The following is a 27,236-nucleotide window of genomic DNA, read 5'->3' on the forward strand; positions in this document are numbered from 1 at the left end:
AATCTAAAATAAAAAAGGAACAGCATCAGAGATTTTATAATTATGTAAGATGGAAAATATGGAAACCCTTGAACGACAATAAATCTTGGTCAAGGCAGATTTTTTTTTTCTGTCTTCTTGCCCTACCTTTCACCAATTTCAAGCACACAAGGATGTGCTTACTGACACTCAAATTGTTCTAATAATCCTATTATTCTTTTAAATCCTTTAACCTAAAGCAGACATGGAATATTTAATAATATCAATAATAATAACTTAATAATATTAATATTTATTATTATTAATAATATCACTGCAAACCAAAAGTTAATTTTTAAATTGATGATAGCTGAGTATAGTGGCACATGCCTGTAAATCCCAGCAACTCCGGAGGCTGAGTCAGGAGGCTGATCTCAAGTTCAAAATCAGCTTCAGCAATTTAGCAAGGCCCTAAGTAACTTAGCAAGACCCTGTCTAAAAACAAAATATACATTAGAAAAGGACTGGCAACGTGGCAAGGTGGTTAAGAACCCCTGGATTCGTGGTTAAGAACCCCTGGATTCGGGCTGGGGAGATAGCTCAGTTGGTAGAGTGCTTGCCTTGTATGCACAAGGCCCTGGGTTTGATCCCCAGCACCAAAAAAAAAAAAAAGAACCCCTGGATTCAATCCCTGGTAACCCCCTCTCGAAATAAATAAATAAACTGCATATACATAGTATACATATATATAAAAGATATATTTTTATTCCAACAGATAGATGGAACACTCACTATGTGCCAGGAGCTAAGAGCCTAATTCAAAGGCAGGCATGGTGATACACACATATAATCCCCTGGGGCAAGAGCATGTCAAGTTGAAGGCCCACCTGGGCAACTTAGCAAGATCATATCTCAAAATGAAAGGAAGGACTGGAGAGGTAGCTCAGTGGTAAAGTGTCATTGGTTTTAATCCCTAGTATCAGGGAAAACCAACAACAACAGAAAAGAATAAATACTAACTACTTTTATGATGCTAAAATAAAAATTTTGAAGAAGACAAATTCAGGATAATCAGCAAAACACAGAGTAAGGTGGCAAGGGAAAATTAATAGGAATGTAGATAAAATCTATTGCTGATCAATAGTTAGTAATATTTTATATGCATCTTCCACTACAGAGGCTACAAGCAGTGCAAATACACATACTCATGTCTCAATATTTTTATCTTTTTTGGGGGGGAAGGGTGGTACCAGGGAATGAACCCAGGGGCCTTTACCACTGAGCCAAATCCCAGCCCTTTTTTATATTTTATTTACAGCAGGGTCTTGCTGAGTTGCTTAGGGCCTCACTTAATTGCTGAGGCTGGCTTTGAACTTATGATCCTCCTACTTCAGCCACCTGAGCCATTGAGATTCGAGTGTGGGCCACTGCACCCAGCTTCTCAATATTTTTCTTCCAATACATTCATTTCTTCCCCCAGGAGTAAAAAATAATGAATATTTATACAACAACCAACCTTTGTATTTGAACTCAAATGGAGACATTAGATTAAAAGACAATCTTGTTCTAAAACAGGCAACCCAGCTGACCTTAGTATTTATTCTTCTTGTAATTCAGAACCCAGGGAAATGTCTAATCTTAATACATGTTAATCCAATAGATGAATCAGGTTTGTCCTAAGTAACTTGAGTATCTTTTTAGTAAAGGGATTTCTTGAAATTGCAAAAGACATTTCTAAAAGGAACTTTTTTTCTCCACTACATTATTAGGTTAGCAAGAAACAAGTCAAGAGGAAGCTGTTTCTGTCTCTTCAACTTTTGAAATAAAAATTTTAAATTTTTTTTTAAACTTTATCATACTTATTGAAAATCATAGCTCTCCCAAATTAACAATCTACTTTTTCAAAATAAGAAATTCATTTGAGTCTCTACTTTTCTGGGAACTAAATAGTTATTAAAGTCATAAGACAAGTTTTTATTTCTTAGTTCTGTAGGTATTTTTTTAAGCAAAGATTTTCTTGTTTTCTTAGATGCGAAAATTATTTTTAAACAATTTCAGTAAGTCATGAAATCACTTCTTTTGTCCAACCGTATTTTCTTATGTTCATTTCCATTATTCTTTTTAATTATTAAATACATTTAAATTTAATATTCTATTTTTACCTTTATAGTTATAAAAATATTGTGGAATGGATTGATTTTCCCTTGAGACACTTTGCTTAATAGCTTGTTCTTGTTCAAGTAGGAAAATCAAATTTGCCAAAACTTTGACTTTCAGTGATTCTGCACAGGGATCGTGGTAAGCAAAACAAAAAAAATTGTAAGTACAGTTCAAGTATTAGGACAAGAAGTCAAGGTATAAAAGGATCAGGGCAGGCTTCTAGCTTATTGTCCTGTGATTTGGGAAAGCATTGAACAGACCAAATCCAGTAATGAAGTATAAATCAATTTAAAAAAAAAAAGAGAGAGAGAGAAAAGGAGGAGAAAGGAAGGGAAGCGGAGGGGGAGGAGAAGAAGAAGAGGAAGAAGAAGACAACATTCAAAGCATAAGCAGGATGATATCATTGTTTAAAACTGACTTTGAAAGGAGGTGAAAAGGAAAAATGTGTAGATAGTACATACACTGCTAATATATATTCTCTGAAAAAAAAAAAATCAGAAATACCACAACTGTAGACTCCTTGAGGAATATTAGTATGTATAATAATTGAATTTTCCAGATACTTGAAAGCTAATGTTGCAAGTCTGTTTGTGGGCTAAAAATAATCAGGTTTAATATGAGGGCAGTGAGGAATTTCCCATGAATAAAAATGTCCAAGTGTTTAGTCGATTTTAGCTTCTCAAAAGAACTACAGGTTTGGTTACTGGCTGTTTTCATTTGCTGGGTGGCTAACCTCATTAAAACCTGCTCATTGGTTTGGAGAGAAGCTATGATGTTTAGCCAAGGATTGGATTTGCCAAACCACACAGAAAAAATAACTGTTACGGTGAGTTAATTTCCTTAACAGTGTAATGGTTGAGAGTCGGCTCCAAAGTCAGACAGTCTAGGTTAAAATCTTTGCTCCAACTCTTACTATGTCATGGTGGGCAAGTAACTTAAATTCCCTGTCTTTCAACTTCCTCTGTTGCAAAATGGCGTTAACAATTATCCCTACCACGTATGGTTGTGTCAGAATTAAATGAGTTTTGAGTCATAAAACAGTTGGAAAAGCAGCTGGCACATAGTAAATGTCCAACCTAAGTATGTCATGATTATTAATTAAGCATCTTATTATATAAAATATTAGAGCATAATTATATGATTTAATAACAAACAATATTTTTAAAAAATCAGTTATTAACAATGTTCATCAAGTATAAAGAACTAAAATGAAGTTGTACGAAAAAAAAAAAGACAAGCCATGAATTACCCAGACATCTTTAGTAACACAAATGTTAAATTAATGCCCTATTACTTTATCACTTACACTTAACCTACAGCAGAACTTGGCAACAGGGACCTATAAATATATATACCCATATACAAACACACATATGTTTTATATGTTTGTATGAATGTATGTATATTCTGGCATTCACCTGCATTATTGCTTCTTTGTTTATTCTGTAGATTATATAAAACCCAGTCCCTAAAATGGAAGAAGGCAAAAGCCAAAGTTTTGAGGAAGACTTTGAAGGACAGGCCACACATACAGGTAAGTAGAGCTAGAAAGAAAAATAATTATTAAATCTACAGAAGACCCATTAACCCAAAAAAAAAAAAAAAAAAAAAAAACAGATTAAATATACAAATATCTAATGTTCTTGTTTAATAATATTCATTATGGAATTTAAGTAATATCTTAATATGGTCATGTAGAATAATCTAAAAATGTTTGAATCTGTAAATTAACTCTAAATGAAATAAAACAGTTTTACCTCAATGTCAAAGAGTGAGAAAAACACTACTGGTAATCTCTTGCTGCCCAATTTTTGCCAGACCTCTCTGTCCACGATATAACTAACCGATTTCCAAGGCTCTAATGTCCTCCAACCTGTCCCCACTACAGACTTTCCTTGGTACAATGTAAACAACCATAGATTAATCTTAATCTTTAAATGGTGTGTTACTATCTGTGTGACATTACGAAGCGCTTAAAAGTTAAATGCTAATATTTACATTTTAAAAATCAGATTTCTTTTAATGCTATTGAATCTGGTTTGACTAGTAGTTCCCTCTATCTTTTAATATGGATTTGGAACCTTTAAATTTAGCTAGAAGTTTGAATGAATTCACTCTAGTACTAGGCAAAATATGTGGCAATTCATTTCATAATGGTCATGTGAGGAATAGCTTTCTGAGTACAACATAAAAAAGACTGATAAATTCAGCAGAAGGAAAAAAGAAGGAAGGCGAAGGAAAAACAAGGAAACACCAATTGTCTCTTTAAACGGGAACAAAATTTAAAAAAACAATAACAAGTTAGAAAAAAATTTACAAGTCAATAGGCAAACAAAAGATTAATAAGAAAAAGATGATCAACTAAATGGGACAATGAACAAGAGATTGGATAGGCTATTCACAGGAGAGAACAGAGCAAAAACAAACCAAAAAACACTTGTAAAGGTAGAACTTTGGTGAGATGCATTTGTTTTCACATAACTAGAAAAAGTAAAAAAAACTTAATAACACTTTTTGGAATAAGACACCTTCCTACATTGCTGACAGTAGCATCAGTTGGTACAAACTCTGTTACGGGCAGTCTAGTAACAGCAAAATTAGAAATGGATATGCGTGCCTGGACCCAGTGGTGGGCCCCATCCCGCAGGCAGCTTCTCCGACCAGAGCAGGGCAGCGAGAGACTTCCCCCAGCAGCCCAGCTCCCTCCAGCGGCAGGCCCGGTCCACAGCCAGCTTCTTGGAGCAGGCCCGCCCAGTGAGAACTTTTCCGCACAGAGACAACCCCCAGCCCTGGACCCAGCGGTGGGCAGGAAGCACTGCATTATCAAATTCCTCCACGACTTCAGGTTACTGAAGGCTGCGAGGTGATATACTGGAAATCTACAGGGACACTATAAGCCAATAGAGGAAATCTGCAATATCTCAGAGTCCCACTGATATCTGATCAATACGAGAAAACAAGAGAAGAAAATGTTCCAAACAAACCTAGATGCTATATCAATAAAACCCAATGACAGCACAGCAGAAGAAATGTCAGAAAGGGAGTTCAGAATGTACATAATTAAAATGATCAGGGAAGCCAATGAGGAGATGAAAGAGCAAATGCAGGCATTGAATGATGAGAAGAAAGAGCAAATGCAGGCATTGAATGAGCGCACCAAACAACAGTTAAAAGAGCAAATACAGGAAACAAAAGATCATTTCAATAAAGAGTTAGATATATTGAAAAAAACCAAACAAATCCTTGAAATGAAGGAAACAATAAACCAAATTAAAAACTCCATAGAAAGCATAACCAATAGGATAGAACACCTGGAAAACAGAACCTCAGATATTGAAGAGAAAATATTAAATCTTGAAAACAAAGATGACCAAACAGAGAAGATGGTAAGAAATCATGAACAGAATCTACAAGAATTATGGGATATCATGAAGAGGCCAAATTTAAGACTTATTGGGATTGAGGAAGGCTTAGAGAAACAAACCAAAGGAATGAACAATCTATTCAATGAAATAATATCAGAAAATTTCCCAAACCTGAAGAATGAAATGGAAAATCAAGTACAAGAGGCTTATAGGACTCCAAATATACAAAATTACAACAGACCCACACCAACGCACATTATTATGAAAATACCTAACATACAAAATAAAGACACAATTTTAAAGGCTGCGAGAGAAAAGAATCAAATTACATTCAGAGGGAAAACAAGAAGAATATCAGCAGATTTTTCAATCCAGACCTTAAAAGCTAGAAGGGCCTGGAACAACATTTTTCAAGCCCTGAAAGAAAAACAGATGCCAACCAAGAATCTTATACCCAGCAAAACTTACCATCAGATTTGGTGACGAAATAAAATCCTTCCATGATAAACAAAAGCTAAAAGAATTTACAAAAAGAAAGCTGGCATTATAGAACACTCCTAGCAAAATATTCCATGAGGAAAAGATGAAAAACAATGATGCAAATCAGCAAAGGGAGGAACTAAGGGAATAGTCAAATAAAGGAGAAACCAAGTCATGTCAAAAAACAAAAATGGGGCTGGGGAGATAGCTCAGCTGGTAGAGTGCTTGCCTCGCAAGCACAAGGCACTGAGTTCGATCCCCAGTACCACAAAAAAAAATAAAATTAAATTAAAAAAAAAAAAAAGAGTCAAATGACTGGGAATACAAATCATATCACAATAATAACCCTGAATGTTAATGGCCTGAACTCATCAATCAAAAGACATAGACTGGCAGATTGGATTAAAAAGAAAAATCTAACAATATGCTGCCTGCAAGAGACTCATCTCATAGAAAGAGATACCCAGAGACTAAAAGTGAAAGGATGGGAAAAAACATACCATGCACACGGACACAGTAAAAAAAGCTGGAGTATCCATCCTCATTTCAGATAATGTGGACTTCAAGCCAAAACTAGTTAGAAGGGATAAAGAAGGACATTTCATACTGCTTAAGGAAAGCATAAATCAGCAAGACATAACAATCATAAATATCTATGCGCCAAACATTGGCTTATCAATGTACGTCAAACAAATCCTTCTCAATTCCAGAAATCAAATAGACCACAACCCAATAATACTAGGTGATTTTAACACACCTCTCTCACCACTGGACATATCTTCCAAACAAAAATTGAATAAAGAAATGATAGATCTCAATAACACAATCAATAATTTAGACTTAACAGACATTTATAGAATATACCATACAACAAAGAGTGAATACTCTTCTCAGCAGCACATGGATCCTTCTCTAAAATAGACCATATTTTATGCCACAAAGCTAATGTTAGCAAATACAAGAAGATAGAGATACTACCTTGTGTTCTATCAGATCATAATGGATAAAAATTAGAAATAAATGACAGAATAAAAAACAGAAACATCTCCAACACCTGGAGATTAAATAATACACTGTTATATGATGAATGGACAACAGAAGACATCAGGAGGGAAATAAAAAAACTTCTTAGAAGTAAACAAGAACAAAGACACATCATATAAAATCTCTGGGACACTATGAAAACAGTACTTATAGGAAGATTTATTTCATGGGGCGCATTCAACAAAAGAAGAAAAAATCAACAAATAAACGACTTAACACTACAGCTCAAAGCCCTAGAAAAAGAAGAACAGACCAACACCAAAAGTAGTAGAAGACAGGAAATAGTTCAAATCAGAGCTGAAATCAATGAAATTGAAACAAAAGAAACAATAGAAAAAAATTAACAAAAGAAATAGTTGGTTCTTTGAAAAAATAAACAAAATTGATAAACCCTTAGCCACACTAACAAAGGAGAGAGAACTCAAATTACTAAAATTCGGAATGAACAAGGAAATATCACTACAGACACAAGTGAAATACAAAACATAATTAGAAGCTATTTTGAAAACCTATACTCCAACAAAACAGAAAACCTCGAAGACATTAACAAGTTTCTAGAGACATATGAATTACCTAAACTGAACCAGGAGGACATACACAACTTAAATAGATCAATTTCAAGTAATGAAATAGAAGAAGTCATCAAAAGCCTACCAACAAAGAAAAGTCCAGGACCAGATGGGCTCTTATCCGATTCTACAAAACCTTTAAAGAAGAGCTCATTCCAATACTCCTCAAAGTATTCCATGAAATAGAAGAGGAGGGAACTCTCCCAAACTCATTCAATAAAGCCAATATCACCCTGATACCTAAACCAGACAGAGACACATCAAGAAAAGAAAATTTCAGACCAATATCCTTAATGAACTCGACGCAAAAATTCTCAACAAAATTTTAGCAAATTGCATACAAAAATATATTAAAAAGATAGTGCATCACGATCAAGTGGGTTTTATCCCAGGGATGCAAGGTTGGTTCAACATCTGGAAATCAATAAATGTCATATCAACAGACTTAAAGTCAAGAATCACATGATTATTTCGATAGATGCAGAAAAAGCATTTGATAAAATATTGCATCCCTTCATGCTCAAAACACTAGAAAAAATAGGGATAGTGGGAACATTCCTTAACATTGTAAAGGCCATCTAGGCTAAGCCCATGACTAATATCATTCTAAATGGTGAAAAATGGAAAGCATTCCCCCTAAAAACTGGAACAAGGCAGGGATGCCCTCTTTCACCACTTCTATTCAACATCGTCCTTGGAACTCTAGCCAGAGCAATTAGACAAACCAAAGAAATTAAAGGGATACAAATAGGAAAAGAAGAACTCAAACTATCCCTATTTGCTTATGACATGATTATATATTTAGAGGAACTGGGAAATTCCACCAGAAAACTTTTAGAACTCATAAGTGAATTCAGTAAAGTAGCAGGTTACAAGATCAATGCTCATAAATCTAATGCATTTGTATACATAAGTGATGAATCTTCAGAAGGAGAAGTTAGGAATACTACCCCATTCACAATAGCCTCGAAAAAAATAAAATACTTGGGAATCAATCTCACAAAAGAGGTGAAAGACCTCTACAATGAGAACTACAGAACACTAAAGAAAGAAATTACAGAAAACCTTAGAAGATGCAAAGATCTCCCAGGTTTTGGGATAGGCAGAATTAGTATTGTCAAAATGGCCATACTACCAAAAGAGCTATACAGAATCAATGCAATTCCAAATAAAATCCCAATGATGTACCTTACAGAAATAGAGCAAGAAATCATGAAATTCATCTGAAAGAAAAAGAAACCCAGAAGAGCTAAAGCAATCCTTAGCAGGAAGAGTGAAGCAGTAGGTATCACAATACCAGAACTTCAACTATACTACAAAGCAATAGTAACAAAAACGGCATGGTATTGGTACCAAAATAGACAGGTAGATCAATGGTACAGAATAGAGGACATGGACACAAACCCAAATAAATACAATTTTCTCATACTAGACAAAGGTGCCAAAAATATGCAATGGAGAAAAGATAGCCTATTCAACAAATGGTGCTGGGAAAACTGGAAATCCATATGCAGCAGAATGAAACTAAACCCCTATCTCTCACCCTGCACAAATGTCAACTCACAATGGATCAAGGACCTTGGAATCAGACCAGAGACCTTCACCTTATAGAAGAAAAAGTAGGTCCTAATCTTCAACATGTCGGCCTAGGATCAGACTTCCTTAACAGGACTCCCATAGCACAAGAAATAAAAGCAAGAATCAATAACTGGGATAGATTCAAACTAAAAAGCTTTCTCTCAGCCAAGGACACTATCAGCAATGCGAAGAGAGAGCCTACAGAGTGGGAGAAAATCTTTGCCACTTATACTTCAGATAGAGCACTGATTTCCAGAATCTATAAAGAACTCAAAAAACTCTACACCAAGAATATAAATAATCTAATCAACAAATGGGCTAAGGAAATGAACAGACACTTCACAGAAGATCTACAAGCAATCAACAGATATATGAAAAAATGTTCAACATCTCTAGTAATAAGAGAAATGCAAATCAAAACTACACTAAGATTTCATCTCACCCCAATTAGAATGGTGATTATCAAGAACACAAGCAACAATAGGTGTTGGTGAGGATGTGGGGAAAAAGGTACTCTCATACATTGCTGGTGGGGTTTCAAATTAGTGCAGCCACTCTGGAAAGCAATATGGAGATTCCTCAGAAAGCTTGGAACAGAACCACCATTTGACCCAGCTATCCCACTTCTCAGCCTATACCCAAAGACTTAAAATCAGCATACTACAGAGATACAGCCACATCAACGTTCATAGTTGCTCAATTCACAATAGCCAGATTGTGGAATCAATCTAGATGCTTTTAATTGATGAATGGATAAAGAAACTGTGGTATATATATATACAATGGAATATTACTCAGCTATAAATAATAATAATAATAAAATTATGGCATTTGCAGGCAAATGGATGAAATTGGAGAATATCATGCTAAGTGAGATAAGCCAATCTCAAAAAACCAAAGGACAAATGATCTCGCCGATAAGGGGATGATGACACATAATGGGGGGTGGGAGGGGTCAGGAATGGAGGAAGGAGGGACTGTATAGAGGGAAAACAGGGGTGGGAGGGATGGAGGGAAGGAAAAAATAACAGAATGCATCAAACAACATTACCCTATATAAATTTATTATTACACAAATGGTATGCCTTACTCCATGTACAGGGAAACAACATGTATCCCATTTGTTTACAATAAAAAAAAAAAATGGAAATGCCCTTTGACCAAACAATTTTACTTCTATAACTGTAGATATACCTGCACAGATAGAAAAAATATATGTGCAGAATTCTTCACACAGCATCATATAGAAAAAATGTGAACATCACATATAATGCCCATCAGTAAGAAACTGTTCAATTATGTATATCTCTCCAATAGAATATCATACCTCCATTTTTAAAAAGAGCCTCTCTTCTATATATGTAGATGAAAGAAATCTCCAAGATATATTATGAAGTGAAAAAAGTAAGGTAAGGAAAATTGTGTATAAAGTATAGAGAGTGTGTATATAATATCCTCCCACTCGTAGCAAACAGAAGAAAAATATTCTACACACATAAGCACACATGTACATGTTTTGCATCTGCATAAAATGTCTGGAAGATCAAGACTACACAAGAAAATTTTTAAAACATTGATTGCCTGAATATACTTGCATATGGAATATAACACTAAAGGTATGGGAACACTAAGCTTAAGTGAAGGATAGTCAGTTTAATTCTGCATGTTTTCAAGAATTATGACCTTCTAAGCAATGATAGCTTTCCTCCCCTCCACCGCGAAAGCTCTGTTATTTTTCAGCAACTGAATATCAGAATTCCAGTTGAATCATCCTTGATTTTTTAACCTTTCTTAAATCTGTGAATCCCATTTCTCCTGTATCTGTAAAGGACTCTTAAGACTCTTAGAAGGAATTGGGTGATGATGTAATGACTTTCTTCAAAACACCTTAGTTTTGCTAATTGAGGTCAGGCCTCCTTCCACTGGTTGTCTTTTAGTGACTGTTGTTATCTATCCTTTCCTCAACAACCACAGTCCTGGTTTCTTTTATTAATAGTGCAGTACCAACATTCATTTATTGCTACAGCTTCTTTCTTACGTAATGAAAGTGCTATTTTTCTAAAATTCTCCTTTCCATCATATATTCTAATTTTTAAAAAATTTTATCCCATTCTTTTGCCAATTGTTCAAAGTGCATACTTTATATTTTCATTAGTGCAGATTACTTCACAAAGATTCTTTGCCAATATCCACTGAACAAGATTAATCTGAAAGAACATTTTTACAAGCAAGGCAGTAGGGAATTTCTAGCTCAAAGAAGATGGTTTTGGGTTTTTTTTTTTTTCCCCTGATGCAGGAGTTAATAAATCTATTCCCACAGTAATATGTACACAAATTTCAATTATGCAAATAGTCTTTTTAATAATGAAAATGGGACTTTTTTTATTCCAGGTCCCAAAGGAGTAATAAATGATTGGAGAAAGTTTAAATTAAGGAGTGAAGATATTGAATCCATCCCACCTAGCAAGAAGGAGATTCTGAGGCAAATGTCTTCTCCTCAGAGTAGAGATGACAAAGACTCAAAAGAAAGATTCAGCAGAAAGGTAAGATAAGTAAAATCTAATTATTAATGATTTACAATGTGCTAAATCACTCTAAAGAATTACTTTAGAGTACTATGAAACATATTCATTACAATATTATTTATACTGGCAAAAAAAATTAAAATGAAGTGAATCTCTATCATAGTATTCCATACTAACAAATGCATGCAGCTATTAAAAGAATGAGTTACAAATACATGAATTGACTTAGGGGCAGTTTCATAATATGAGAAAGCAAAGTGCACAGTTTTAAATTACATGAATGATTCTATTCTCTAAAGAAGAAAGAAACATACCTGTGCAATTTTTATGTTTTTATTAGTACATTATAGTTATATATAATGTTGAGGTTCATTTTGACATAATCATATACATATGGAATATAATTTGCTCCACTTCAGTCCCTAGTACTTCCTCTTTCCCTTCCCTCCTCACTCCCCAGGTCCTCTTCCTTTATTATACTGGTCTTCTTCCAATTATTTATAATTTTTTAAAAATTAGTGCTTTATAGATATACATAAAGGTGAAATTATTGTGGTATATTCATATACGCACATAGCACAATTTGGTCAGTTTAATTCCACCATTCTTCCCTTTTCCGGTCTTTCCTCCCTCTCCCTCAATCCCCTTTCCTTGCTCCATTGATCTCCCTTCTATTCCTAATGGAATCCCCCACTCCTGCTTTTGTACCTTTTTTTGGTCTAACTTCACATTATCAGAGAAAATATTTGATCCTTGACTTCTGAGTCTGACTTATTTTACTTAGCATGATGTTCTCTAGTTCCAACCATTTACCAGCAAATGCTGAAATTTAATTCTTCTTTCTTGCTGAATAAAACTCCATTGTTTATATATACCACATTTTCTTCATCCATTCATCTGTTAATGAATGTCTGGGCTGGTTCCATAACTTGGTCACTATGAATTGCACTGCTATAAACACCAATGTGCATGTATCACTACAATATGCTGATTTTAGTTCTTTAGGATGAATACCAAGAAGTGGGATAACTGGATCATATGGTGGTTCTATTCCTTGTCTTTTGAGGAATCTTCATTTTGCTTTCCAAAGTGGTCATACCTTGTTTGTAGTCCCATCAACAATGCATGAGTTGCAAAGATGTCTGTTATTTAAAACATCTTATGTTTTTTGTTTGTTGTTTGTTTGTTTGCTTGTTTTGAGGTAATGGAGACTGAACCCAGGGCACTCTACCACTAAGCTACATCCCCAGTCCATTTTTTATTTTAAATTTTGAGACACAAAGTTGCTGAGGGATCACCTTGAACTTGTGATCCTCCTGCCTCAAAAGTAGCTGGAATCACAGGCGTGTGCCATTGAACCTAGCTCTGTATGTTTTTATGCTCATGTGCTTATAAGCATATATATGAGTTTGTATAGAAAAGTACAGAGACATTCACCAAGTTGACAGTATTGATCGTTTGAAAGAATGAGATTAGGAAAAGAGGAAGAAGAAGGTAAGAAAACTAAGTCTCAAATTAAAAAAAATATATATATACATATAAATATATATAGACATATATATATTTACATTTCTACTAAAAAGCTGTATTTTAAAAGATTGCCCTTATTTGGGTTATATAATGTATATGTTTATGTCATAAAGAGATATTATATATATATATATATATTTTTTTTTTTTTTTTTTTTGTGGTGCTGGGGATTTGAACCCAAGGCCTTGTACTTGCAAGGCAAACACTCTACCAACTGAGCTATATCTCCAGCCCCATGAAGAAATATATTAAAAGGTGATCTTTGAAATGTTAATGGGGATTACCTGAGTATTAAAGTAGTGAATTTCAGTATTATTTCCTTTCTTTGTTTTTTAGGTCATGTTTTTATCTATATAGTTAGAATGTATTATTTAAATAACAATGATTATCAAAAAGAAGCCATAGAATCATTTTAATTTGGGGAGAAAATCAAATTAGGGGATTATTTATCTCTAAACCATTGTATATGAGTTGTATAGTGAGTGTTAACAGACAACTATGATCAGAAATAGTCCAATACCTTGGTCCAAGGCTTCTGGCAATGGTAATGATCTTCAAGCCAAATATTTTTGGGGAGTTGGGGCAGAGGCTGGTTCCTTTGCTGAGTCACTGTGCAATGTGAATGAGACAAATTTTCCCATCTGAATTACTGCAAGAACACCTCCTCCACTTTTGGGAACATATGTAGAAAGAAAACAAGTATGAAAGTATTTTGAAACATAAAATACTATCCAAATGTGTTATGTAATCTTTCCTAGGTTTTGGAAATGTACCTTAATGCCTAAATATCTATATGCCTCAATAAGTAAATAGAATAAGTTCTCATATGAATGCTCAAATTCACCTTGAAATCAATATTTGTGTGGTTCAGTCTATTAAATTATCAGAACTATGGTAGTAACTTAAGAATTATGCAAAACACTTAACAATTTTAGAGCTAAAACAAATTAAATTGGGACAATAGTATTAAGAGAGAAAAAGTAATAGGATAAGAAAAAGAAAGATGACATTAGGAAAACAAATGTAAGTGACAGAAACAAGAGAAGGAGGGAATGATAGCATAAGATATTTCTCCTTAACCCGTATTTAGTATATTCTTTGGTAAAATGACACTAATAATGTTTATCTCAGAGGTTTGTTGTTTGGATTAAATAATATAATCCATGGAAAATACCTAAAACATGGTAGATTTACCATAAACATTGGTTTCTTGCCTTCTTGATTTTCCTATACTTTACTGTTTTCCCAAAAGATGGAAGTGTGCTTATACGTGTACTTTATAAAATTGGCCCTTGGGACAAATGTCCTATTTCAGAGGAGTTAACTTCTCCTGTATTTTAAAAATTGACTGTAATCCCAGAGACTCAGGAGGTTAAGACAGGAGGAACCCGCGTTCCAGGCCAGCATCAGCAATTTAGCAAGGCCCTAAGCAACTTAGACTCTGTCTCAAAAACAAATTAAAATAATAATTAATAAGATCTGGGGATGTAGTTCAGTGGTAAGGCACCCCTGGGTTCAATCCCCAGTATTTAAAAAAAAAAAAAAAAAGACAGCCGTTGCTATTTGAGCAGTTATAGGTTGATAAGGCAGCAGCTGCTGATCCTTCTTGGGGGCTACCCAACTTCCCCGACCCTGAGGTTCTTCACATTTATTAGTGTCACATACAACATTATGTCCTGTGGCTCCTTTATACCTTGGTTTGGTTTGGTTTGTTTGTTGGGTAAGGGGTACTTGACGTTCTTTTAAATACATTAATAATGGAGTAGATATCTTGAAATTCTATGCAGGTAATTTTATATCCTAGCCACAGTGAAAAGGAGCTGTCTTGAAAAGGAGCTGTCTTTTCTCATTTTAGCCTAAACCAGTGGATAAGAATAACCTAGAGGACTTGTTAAAACATGGGTGAGCCTCACCCTCACGGGTTCTGATTCAGCAGATCAAAAAGTGCATTCCAAGAAGTTCCCAAGTGATGCTGATGTTGCTGGTCCAGCAATTGGCATTCTTATTAAATCTGATGAACTCTTGGTAGTAGTAAAAGCTATCTTGTTTGAATTCCATCCTCCATTTCCAAAAGTCCAGTAAATTATAAGACTTTAACAACTTTTGTGGAGGGAATACTAATGTCTAGAGGCATTTTTAGGGACACATTTAACTCTGTGTCTGTGTGTGTGTGTGTGTGTGTGTGTGTGTGTGGTGTAGTGGTTTTATTGTTGTTGTTTTGCTTCTTTTTTGATAAAAGACTTTGATGGCTTTTATTTTTTTTTACCCAGAGTGGTGAATAGTTAAGTGTCATATTTCTGACTGAGACTGGAAACCTCTTGTGGCTCAACTGCATTCAGCAGTAATCATATATGGATTTAATAATGAAATAATTATTGAACTCTTACTGTGTACAAAACATGATATTAGATGTTGAAGGTACATTGATTAAGACAAATAAAATTCCTGCCCCCATTGAACATATTGTTAGAAAAACTGATGTTAAACTTTTAATTGAATATATAATATAAGCTTTGTTAGTATTTTTTACTCTACAAAAGCAGTATAAAGAATTAAGAGTAGATCAGGGACCCTTTTAAGTAATCATGGAAAGTGATCTTTGAACAAATTCTTGAATGAGGTTAAGGCCACCTCAGGAGTGGGGAGGAGGTGATCCAGGCAGAGAGAAGAGCAAATACAAACTCTCAGAGTGGAGAATGGGTATGGTAGGCCTAAGGAATATACATTTCTGGCTGAACGATCTCTATCATTTCTTTCATTTATTCTCAGATGAGCATTCAAGAATATGAACTAATCCATCAAGACAAAGAGGACGAAAACTGCCTACGTAAATACCGCAGACAGTGCATGCAGGATATGCATCAGAAGCTGAGTTTTGGGCCTAGATACGGGTTTGTATATGAGCTGGAAACTGGGGAGCAATTCCTAGAAACAATTGAAAAGGAGCAAAAGATCACTACAATAGTTGTGCACATTTATGAAGATGGCATTAAGGGTTGTGATGCTCTAAACAGTAGTTTTACATACCTTGCAGCAGAATACCCTATGGTCAAATTCTGTAAAATAAAAGCTTCTAATACAGGTGCTAGGGACCGCTTTTCCTCAGATGTCCTCCCCACGCTGCTTGTTTACAAAGGTGGGGAACTCATAAGTAACTTTATTAGTATTGCGGAACAGTTTGCTGAAGAATTTTTTGCTGGGGATGTGGAGTCTTTCCTAAATGAATATGGTCTGCTACCTGAAAGAGAGATACAAGCCCTAGAGCAGACCAACATGGAGGAAGAAGATATGGAATAAAGATTCTCGGTGTTAGCTGGGTGTGGTGGCGCACACCTGTAATCCCTGCAGCTTGGGAGGCTGAAGCAGGAGGATTGCAAGTTTGAAGCCAGCCTCAGAAACTTAGTGAGGCCCTAAGCAACTTAGTGAGACCCTGTCTCTAAGTAAAATATAAAAAAGGTATGGGCAAGTGGCTCAGGGGTTAAGCACCCCTGAGTTCAATACCTGGTACCACAAAAAAAAAAAAAAAAAAAAAAAGGATTCACTGTGTACATATCTCATCTTTATTCTTTATGCACTGAACATTGATTTTGGTAGTATCCATATTCCTTTAGAGAACACCAAATATGGTCATGATTATTGTAATTTGGAAAAAAAGACTAACAATTTTAGTGTTAGCATTAATATTAGTTACTCCAATTGATATAATGCTTTACAACAAAATCACTGTCATCCTTACCACCATTATTAGTAAACAAAGAGACTGTGGATATTATGTCATTTTCCAAAAATCTCTTTCAATTTATGTGTTAGCTTTTTTATTCTTTGTTTTTTTCTCAGTGTTATTTTTATTTGTGCTTTTCAAACTACGTTATTAATTATAATTTTGCTTGCATAATAAGAATAAAATTTCATGTGCAAATGAATTTTCAGTGTCTCTCTCTCTCAAGTATTACATTATCAAAGTCCTAAATATTTTGTAAAGGCAAAAAAGGTTTCATTCAGTAAAGTATCTTATAGTCCAATCAAACCAAAACATAAGAAACTTTAAAAAAGTGCAGTATTAAGGTTATGAAAAAAAAAGTTGCATTTGTAAAAGGATAGAAGCAATGTCTGCTTATTCTCTGAAGAAATAATATTTAGTAGCAATAATAATTCCAGTTATTATTTATTGATAACCAATTGTAAACCAGTATTTTATACATATTATCTCTAATTAATAACCACAAATTTACATGTAGATAATATAATTCTCGCTTTTAAACAATGAAGCTGAGACTCAGAGAAGTAAATTGGAAGTTCTACTTTTATTTCCCTTGAAAATATTTGAAAGTTTGTCCTCCTACATGAATACATGGAAGTGCAAAATAAAAAAAGTTTTTTAAATGTTTTAAAATACATTAGTTAATTAAAGAGCAAGATAAAATAAATGTCTAGGTGTCTGAATCAAAGTGGGAGATTAATGGTGAGTAAAGTTGAAGCAATATGGCTTACAAATGAAGACATGGTGCTTGATAAGTACCCAGAAATGGCTGTCTGTGAGAGGTGTTTAAACAGGTGTGCACATTTCTCCCTGGCAGCCCAATGTGGAAACTAGAAATGTGTCACAAGTGTTAGTCTCCACTCTCTTGAATGACTATTGTATAGTTTCTCTTCTTATACTTTTGGCACCTCTTTCTCCAACTGCACACATTTCACACTTTAGTGGTAAAAAGAAGTTTTCAGTTGAGACCTAATTCATCTTTCCATCACCAGAAATAAAATGTGTACTCATATGTAAAGTCTTTCTTCTAACACTATGATGGAGGAAGGGTCCATGCAGCTACCTAAAACACCCTGTGCTATAGATCCTGTCCTTCTCATCTACAGTAATTTTTCTCCTGTGATTTATTCCCCTCCTTTGCATTATCCATTTCTCCCTTTCTTTGTGTTGTATTACCCAGATTGGCTTATAAATAAATTTTAACCTTGCCCACTATTTAAAATATGCCATCCTATAACTTAAAATTTCCAACTCTGATTTTCTTTACAATCATATCTCTCAAAGGAGGTATCTAAAATCTCCACCTTATTCTTCATTTTCAGTTGTTTTTAAACTGCACTCCAATCAGGTCTTTGTCTCAAGCACTTTAATTACAGTGGCAGTTGTACTTTCAAACTTAATGGTCAATCCTTACTCCTTATTTTACAGTCTCCTGTAAGCATATGTCAAAATTGACTGTCTTCCTTCCTACTGAGTCACTTCTGGTTTTGACAACACACTGATTGTTTGCTTACTATCCTACTGATGATTCCATCTAAGGCCTTCACGGACTTCTTCTCTGAATGGTCACTCTAGTAACCTCCTCAAACCCATCATCCCAACTACCACTTTAATTCAATCCACTCTCAAAATCACACCTTTGGCTGTACCTCTCCCCTAGACTCCAAATTACTACATCTCAATTGGAGAAAGTAGGGGAAGAGGAAAAGAAGAATGGGAAAGGAAAAGAACCTTTGTGATTGTACTAGGTTATTAGTAATACAGAGATGAATAATAGAATTCTTTACTATGATGCACTCATGCTTACCACTCCCTAATACATTATTGTTCATGAATCTAACATTCTAAATCTTCATTCCTCTTTGTATATTGGGAAAGCCATTTTAAATATCCCAAGGCCTATTTTTTAGTTAATGAGCAACAGGCATATCCCATGAAAGAAAAGCACTAGGAGGGAGACAGGCATGATAATTATGTATAAAATGAGGAGTTTTAAAAAATAGTTCGGGGCTGGGGTTGTGGCTCAGTGGTGGAGCACTTGCCTCGCATGTGTGAGGCACTGGGTTCGATTCTCAGCACCACGTATAAATAAATGAAAAAAAGATAAAGGCCTATCAACATCTATAAAAGATATTTAAAAAAAAATAGTTCAACATGCTTTCTCCTACCAAGTAATGGCCAACAAGTGTAATAATCCCCTACAGAGTTCTCTTTATTGGACTTAAAAAGTATAGCAAAAAACCAGGTCTCAAAACTCCTTAGTGCAATAGCTCTTTAGATTGACATTAATTCCATGGACTGGAAGTAAGTGTGTAAAGGATGCTGGCAAGGTAGTGAGGAATGATAGTCGAATATCTCAAAAGAGAACCATATTTTAAGAATAAAATATAAGTTCTTTTTGATCATTAGTCATTGTTAACTACAGTGCAATACAGTTTTGCAGGCCAGGGGCAGGAAAGAAAGGTGGAAAATTCCTTTGAAAGGGAAATGAAACTTTCCTTTGAAAGAAAGCTCTCATTTACAGAAGAAAAAGAATAAAAATGTCTGCTTTGAAAGATTCCTGTTCAGAGAAAGCCTTACTCTTGTAAGAAATTCCCCGCCATGCTTTAGTTTAGAATATGGAGCTAGCAGGCTTAAGCAGGACTAAGCCCAGGAATGTATTTAACCCATAATTGCAAAAACAAAAGTAACTAGGTGGCACCTGTGTAGAGTGAGTGACGCTAGCAACCATTCTCCAAATAAGTACTCAGGTGACTAATGGCTGCCACAGTGAAGCTTTGATCCTAACACTCATCGGGAAGAGTCACACAAAAGGCAGGATTTGACTGGAATTATTTGAAGTCCGATGCTGCAGAAATCCTGGATTACAAACTGCCCTCATGTAAACACTTAATCTGCTATTTCATTCGGTAGGAGGAGAGGAAGAGATCATTTATGTCTCAGCAAAACAATGAAGTTTTAAATGTAAAGGCTTAAAATGCCATAACACGTCTCATAACAAACCACTCAAATAATAACTAGAACGGACTTGAAGGAAAGCTGAGAGTGTTGTTGTAAAGTATTAGAAAAATTTGTAAGGAATGGCAAAATCATCTTGTAGATTGAGAATCTCATTCGCTCATGTGTTCACAAAAGAATTATTGAAAATCTGCCATGTGTCATGCAGTGCCCTTGAAAACAAAGATTGTTTGCATCTACATTTGGATCTCTGTCTATACTGTGGTGGTGGTGAATATTTTGAACTGCAATATCAGACTTCCTAGGTTCCAATTCACTCATTAATTTTGTGACTTTGGGTAAATTAGTTAACCTTTCTGTACCTGTTTCTTCATCAGTGAGATAAGGATAATAATAGCATACACATCCTGCTGTATGTGTGTGTGAGGAAAAAAAATAAGTCATCTAAACTATTTAGAACAGTACCTGACACACAAGTATTACTCAAATGTTAGTTGGTATTGTTAATAGACGTACATAAAGTAAAACAGTGCATACTGTCATAGATATAAGATATTAAAGACCTGCTTATGTAAAGAGAAGCTAATTGATGAAGAAGTCAGAATGCAATTCATCTATACCAAACATGTTCCTCAAATTCCTCTAGATAAGGAACTTATTAAATATTTTATATATATAATATTTCAATTGAAAGAGTAAGGGGCTTTGAAACTGAGACAAATGGATAGTATCCAACACAATCAGCTACCCACCAAACACCTTAGACTCTACAGTCCATCTTATGTAATTTGTGGCCTTTAGATTGCCCGTGACCATTACCAAATGGAAAATTCTTTCTTCAGCTGGCTTTCATAGTACCACTTTTCAGATCCTTCTCTGCTTCTGTGGCCATTCTTTCTCAATCTTATCTCTTGGCTGTTCTTTCTTGAATATTAGCATGATGGCTCCAGGTACTTCCTATGCCACGATTTCTAAAACTCACTATTCTTGACATTTCTGGCCAGGTAGTTCTTCATTGTGGAGGTCTGTACTATGCATTGTTTGGATGTTTAGCTCCATCCCCAGCCTCTGCCCATTGGATGCCAGTAACATTCCTCCCTTGTTGTGACAACTGAAACTATCTTTGTCCTCTGGAAAGCAACAAATCACCCCAAATCAAGAATCGCTTACCTTTATGTACAAAATATACATCTTCTGTCTCTTGCATTCCATGTCAGTGGAAATTTAAAGATCATTTGTTGCTTGAACCACTGCAATCATTTCCTAACTGGTTGAACTTCATGACTCACAGTCTTCATGAGAATACGAGACTGACCCAGAAAGGACTGTCAGTGCATGGGGAAGCCCCAAGGATGTCAGGCCATACAGCTCAATATTTTTGGGGGGCCATCTGTGTGACAAATGAAAAGTGGAATTTTAAGACTTTTTTATTTATATTCCGAAACATCTTGGAACATTGATGCTCTTCTTGATGACCTGTGGTTTGTGAAAGTGCAGTAACCATGCACAGAAATATTAATTTCCCATTATAAGGGAAACATTTTTTTTCAAAAGAGCATAAACTCAGCAGGCATGGAAGTGCACACCTATAATTCCAGTGACTTGAGAGCTTAAGGCAGGAGGAGGCCAGACTGGGCAACTCGCAAGACCCTCACCAGCTTATTGAGACCCCGTTTCAAAAAAATTTTTAAAGGGGTGGGGTCTGGAGATGTAGCCATTGGTAAAGTACCCCTGGGTTCAGTCTTCAGAACCAAGAAAAGAAAAAAAAAGAACACATAAACTTAACAGTAATGTTTCACTAGACAATTTTCAAGAGTTTGATCTTTACTTGAAAAATTGAAATCTGAAAAAAGTATAAAGACTAAAACAGTATTGACATAAATTCAGATAAAGTAATACAGGTTTAATGACAAAATATTATTTTACAGCTATTAAACTCAAAAAAATATTTGATAGTTTATCCAATTTTGCATGTATGTACAAAAATTGTGTGAATATAAATACAAAATAATCATTTTATCTTTATTTTTAAAGATAGGTGCTGTTCCAATAACCCTTGTGCCTTTAATAAAAAGTTGAAGTAATTTAAGAACAAATAACTTTGTCATGAGTAATTAGTTATTTGCCCTCTTTTAAAAATAAAACACTTCATGAACAAGTTAAATATTAAGTTCTTGAAAGACATCTAAAGACTAATCACTATATAAGTTCATGATTACCAAGGAACTCATGTGAAGGCAACACCATGCATACTGTGGAATAGGAGCTTTGGAGATCCCAAATAACGGCTAATATTTTTATAGGGTGATATAATATACACATGCTCCTTAACTTACAAAGGGGTCACCTCCCAATAAACCCATCACAAATTGAAGATATCATAGATGAAAATGCATTTAATACATATAATCTACAGAATACCACAGCTTAGTACACCATAGAATATTGCTTGTTTACCCTTCTGATTGAGCAGCTGAGAGCCATGGTCTGGAAGGGACTACCTTACTACATTTTGCTAGTCTAGGAAAAGATCAAAATTTGGAACTTGATTTATGGTTTCTACTGAATGCATGTTGCTTTCGTACCACTGTAGAGTAAAAAAAAAAAAAAAATGGTAAGTCAAACTATCATTAAATCAGGGACTGTGTGTACAAATAGCTTCACTACATTATTATCTCACTTGAAGAACTGTGAGAACACAGCTGCCTCATGAGGTAGGCAAAGCATTGTTTTCAATACGTCCTGTTCAAGGATGAAGAAATTAAAGTGTTCGTGGTTAGTTGACTTGTCCAGGTCTATACGGCTGGAAAAATGTAGAGCTTGAACTTGATTTGTGCCTCCCACGTCCAGCTCCTGTACTTCACGTCATGCCTCTGTGTGGCAGCCACCAATGCAAAGAATACATTAGCAACCAGATTCAGTATTCTCTAAGATCTGTCTTAACATACTTCAGGTAGATGTGTCAAGTCTATAGGAAAAAGAGGGAGAGAGAGAACAAAGAGAAGGAGAAGAAAAGAAAGGGAGGAAGGGAGGAAGAGAGGAAGGGAGGAAGGGAGAAAGGAAGGAAGGAAGGAAGGGAGGGAGGGAGGAAGGGAGGGAGAAAAGAGTTACCTGAAATCCGCATAAAGCTTCCATAAGTGCCACAATTGAAAAAATTAAGGCATTGGGTATGGCTCTGGCAGAGACAACCAAGCAAATTATATGGTAATCTCATTTTCAATTATACATTGTCATTATTTGAGAAATAGTATTCAAGGAAAACATTAAATTTTATCATTACTGGAGGCTTTCAGCTATAAAAACTGCTAAAGTCTGTTTATCTTTCAGGAATTTTTGTTTGTTTTCTATTTGCCACAGTATATGAGAAAATGCTCAGAAAAATTCATCTTCATAAAACCAGGTGTTTTGACCTCAGCTATATTATTTCTCAAAATGTCCACTCTCCATTCCCAATCTGTGGACATATTTGATTTAAACATGTTACCTCACAACTAGTAATTCATTTTTGAATTTTTTCATTTATTCATTGCTGACTATACATAATTACCTCCCCTACAGGGTTCCTGTTCTAACAAATTAGATTCATTGCCAAAAGCAATGATAGTCACACATGAATTAAATTTGCTGGGTAACTTGAATTACAATAAATTACATAATAAACCGTTTAAACCCTACAGAATTATAGAAGAATAAGGCTATGGCTCTATGTTACATTTACCTTTCGTTAAAAAATAAATGCAGTTACCATTCTCCAATTTATTTTTTCCCATCTTCAAGTATGTTGTTGATACACACACATGCATACACAAACACACACATTTTTGTGGGAAAGGGGGAGAATTTTTAAACCATCATTTGTCTTTTCCTAAAGAAGTAACAGTGAGTGGTTATCCACTTGAAACCAGAATTATTTTACTTTTCTTTTCCAGTCCAATTTAAAGTAAAACAATCTCAAACATAATAATTGTAACAAAAAACATAAACAACTTATGCTTTCTAGTTCAAAAGTATATATTGTCCAAACAAACTTTTTTAAAAACCCCAGTATTTGGTGTCAAAAGAGATGACTTAAAGTAAAAGGACACAGAAAAGTAGAAAATTAAACAATGGTGAAGCTGTATCAGTAAATACAATTTTTACAAAGTGAAGATAGCTAAGTAAATAACAGATAAATAAGATTAAAAGGAAAAGCATTATTAAATATAGACATGGTCATCATGTACTAGAATAGTATGTTTTACCAAGAGAACATACAATTTTATACCCCTATATACCTAATAAAATGTCAAAAGGGCTGGGGTTGTAGCTCAGTGGTAGAGCACTTGCCTAACATGTGTGAGGCACTGAGTTCAATCCTCAGCACTGCTTAAAAATAAAGTATAAAAATTTTTTTAAATGTCATAAAATATATACAGTAAAAATTGATGGAATACAAAAAGGAAGCAACAATTCTCCATCCGATATTTTCACTACCATTCTTTAAATACATAGAAAAAGCATCTGTGTAAACATTACTACATACTTGATCTAAGGAATACATACAAAGCATTGCAATGCGTAATTAATAACAACTTTTTCCCCCTTCAACACACTAGTAACATTTTTAAGGGTAAATTGAATATTTTAATAATAAACTGGGACACCATAAGACAGATCACACTTTAGAAATGCAACACAATTAAGTAGAAATTAATAACAAATAATAATCTAAAATTCTTTTAATTGAAATATAATAAAATGGTTTAATAATAAATCTTTAGGGACAGACCAAAAGAGAAATTTTACCATTAAAAATGTAAGTTACAAAGGAAGACTTATGATAAATGATCTGGGTATACAATTCAATGAGTTAATAAAATAAGGTAAATCAACAAAGTAGAAAAATAAAAAATGGAAATCAATGAAATATAAATTCTATAGATAGAATCCACAAGCCAAAAGTTGTTCTTTAAAAAGACTAACAGAAGAGAGAAATATTTGTCAGACTGATAACAGAGTGCAGGAGGGGAAGAAGCATAAATGGACAACATTAGCATTTTTAAAAAAACATATGTATAGATAGAAGTGAGATTAAAAAGATACAAAGCATTATGAACAACTTCAGGTCAACAAATTTCAAAACAGACAAATACCTAGATAAGTATAAATTACCAGAATTGATTTTAAAAAAAAATCTTAAGCTAAAAAATATTAACCCCCAAAAAACACAAGGTCTAGATGTATTTATAAATCAATTCCATCAAACGGATAAGAATCAGACAGTTTAATACTGGCTTCTTCAGAGAGCATAAGCAAAGAGAATAATCCCCAAATCATTTTATTAAACTAGTATGATCTTGATACCAAAACAGGACAAATATAGCAAGAGAAAAGAAAATTACAAATGTAAGTAAATTGTGCCATTTTATATGTGAAAGTAAACAAAATATTAGTAGTTTAAATCAAAAAGGACATGCAGAAGATAAAATATGATCAAGCTGTACCTAAAGATATGAAGATCACAGTTGTAGATTGTACACTTACTCTAGCCACGATGTCTTTAGTTTGGCATCATTACCCCCTCCCATCCCTAAACTATATAAGAGCAGTTACTAAAAAACCTGTTGTAACTGCAGTAACTACTCACTCAGGCTATTTCTTCTGACCATTAGGCTCAGAATCCAACCTCCTCAAAGAAACACTGAAAGGAAATCTGCCATGATTCTTAACCTTGCATTTATCACAATCAACACAAAATGGAAGCACCCCCCCACCACCACCTCTTTCCACTCTCTGCATCTCACCACTCCCAGTTCATCCTTGGTCGCATACCATCAAACCCACAATATGCTGTGCTTCCTTGTTCTCCATAATCTACCTACGTCCCTTTATTTTCAACCTTTCCCCAAGCATTTCTTTCACATCTTTGCCACAATGGAAAAGGCTCTTCAAAGAGGACGTCCTTCCCCTTTACAGGATGTGAATGGTGACTGTGCGTTATTTTATTATCTAAATGCCCTTCTTGACACTTCCCCTTCACCCCTGATCATTATTCCCAGTCTTTTCTGAAAAAAATCTTATGAATTCATAAGGCTCATCTTATTTCTGTGTAGTACTTTTCCCCATCCTTGTAACAGTTAACTATTGACCTACTAATAATCATTCTTATCAAAAATCAGACACTTGACTCATATGGTCTTCCCTTATGCTTCACGTCTGATCTTCGTGTTGGGTATTCTCATCTTCCTACCAGACAACCAGCCATAATCTGCACTCTGTTCCTTGACCTCCTCGTCTCTTGATCTTAACCTGCTACTTCACCTCAGTCATTCACCTCCTTTGCTGTCAGGTGTGTTCTTTCTCTCCAATAATGATACTCCAAGCATCATTATTAACTTGTGAATTACTACCAAAATGTTGGTTCTTTGATTTCTTTTGGACCTCCATGGCATTTATTCTTTTAATTTAAATTTATAATTCATCAATAAATCCATCAATAAATGTGATGTTCCTCTGTACCCCACCCTCTTTACTTCCTTTAGATTTCATGTACATCATTCCATTTCCTAATCCTTCTTTGCTTTGAACTTATTCATAAAATGAGACTTTAAATACTGCTATTTATTTTTTCTCATCTATTCTACAAGAAGTTGGACACCATTAGAGAAAAAAATTACAATTTCATTTATGTATGATTACTCCCCTCAAAGACACATTTACCACTGTGTGGTAATTCCACCATATTTCTTTGATCAATCCAATCTCCTATTCTTTGCAACGATTTCCCCAAATACCTCTTATTCTCATTCTCCTTCATTCTCAGAAGATGATCTTGCCAATTTTATAGAAATCTGAAGGCATCAAATGAGATCATCTTCAACTTTTCATTATCAAACCTACAAACTCATAAACATCTGCATCAATTTTCTTTATCCTCTGAGTTATTAAGTAAGGAGACATTCCTTCTCTGAAAACTGACTCACTCATGCTTTAGAGTTAGTCTTCCCCACCTTCTCAGGAATCTTAAATTCATATTTTCTTAGTTCTGCACAGAACTCTCTTCCTGCTTCTGCACCCTCAGTCATTCCCTGCTATTAGTATCTTTCCCCTTAATATGCGTATCCCACTCACCATGAGGTTCAGCAAGTTGCTTTCTTAAACTTCAGTTTCTGAACTGTTGAAAAGGGTGTGATAAAAATGGAAATAGTTTGTAAATTGTAAAGCGCTCTCTGATGAGTTTAATGTTAGAATTTGTTCAAACCTAGAGGGCCAAGGAATTAACTGACTTCCCAAGATTTCATTTCTTATTTGGCAGATGGAGGGGTATGCC

The 27,236-nt window shown here is 34.7% G+C and overlaps 1 protein-coding gene across 1 annotated transcript; it reads left to right on the forward strand.

The window, feature by feature from the left end:
• The first annotated feature begins 3,573 nt into the window (after positions 1–3,573).
• Pdc (phosducin) lies at positions 3,574–16,506 on the forward strand. The gene is made up of 3 exons (XM_047521535.1): positions 3,574–3,652; positions 11,546–11,697; positions 15,979–16,506. Exons 1-3 carry the CDS (start codon positions 3,592–3,594, stop codon positions 16,504–16,506), a joined length of 741 nt encoding a protein of 246 aa, XP_047377491.1. The 5' UTR covers positions 3,574–3,591.
• The last annotated feature ends 10,730 nt before the right edge of the window (positions 16,507–27,236 follow it).

This window comes from Sciurus carolinensis, chromosome 12 (assembly GCF_902686445.1).
Source record: "Sciurus carolinensis chromosome 12, mSciCar1.2, whole genome shotgun sequence".
Taxonomy (NCBI): domain Eukaryota; kingdom Metazoa; phylum Chordata; class Mammalia; order Rodentia; family Sciuridae; genus Sciurus; species Sciurus carolinensis.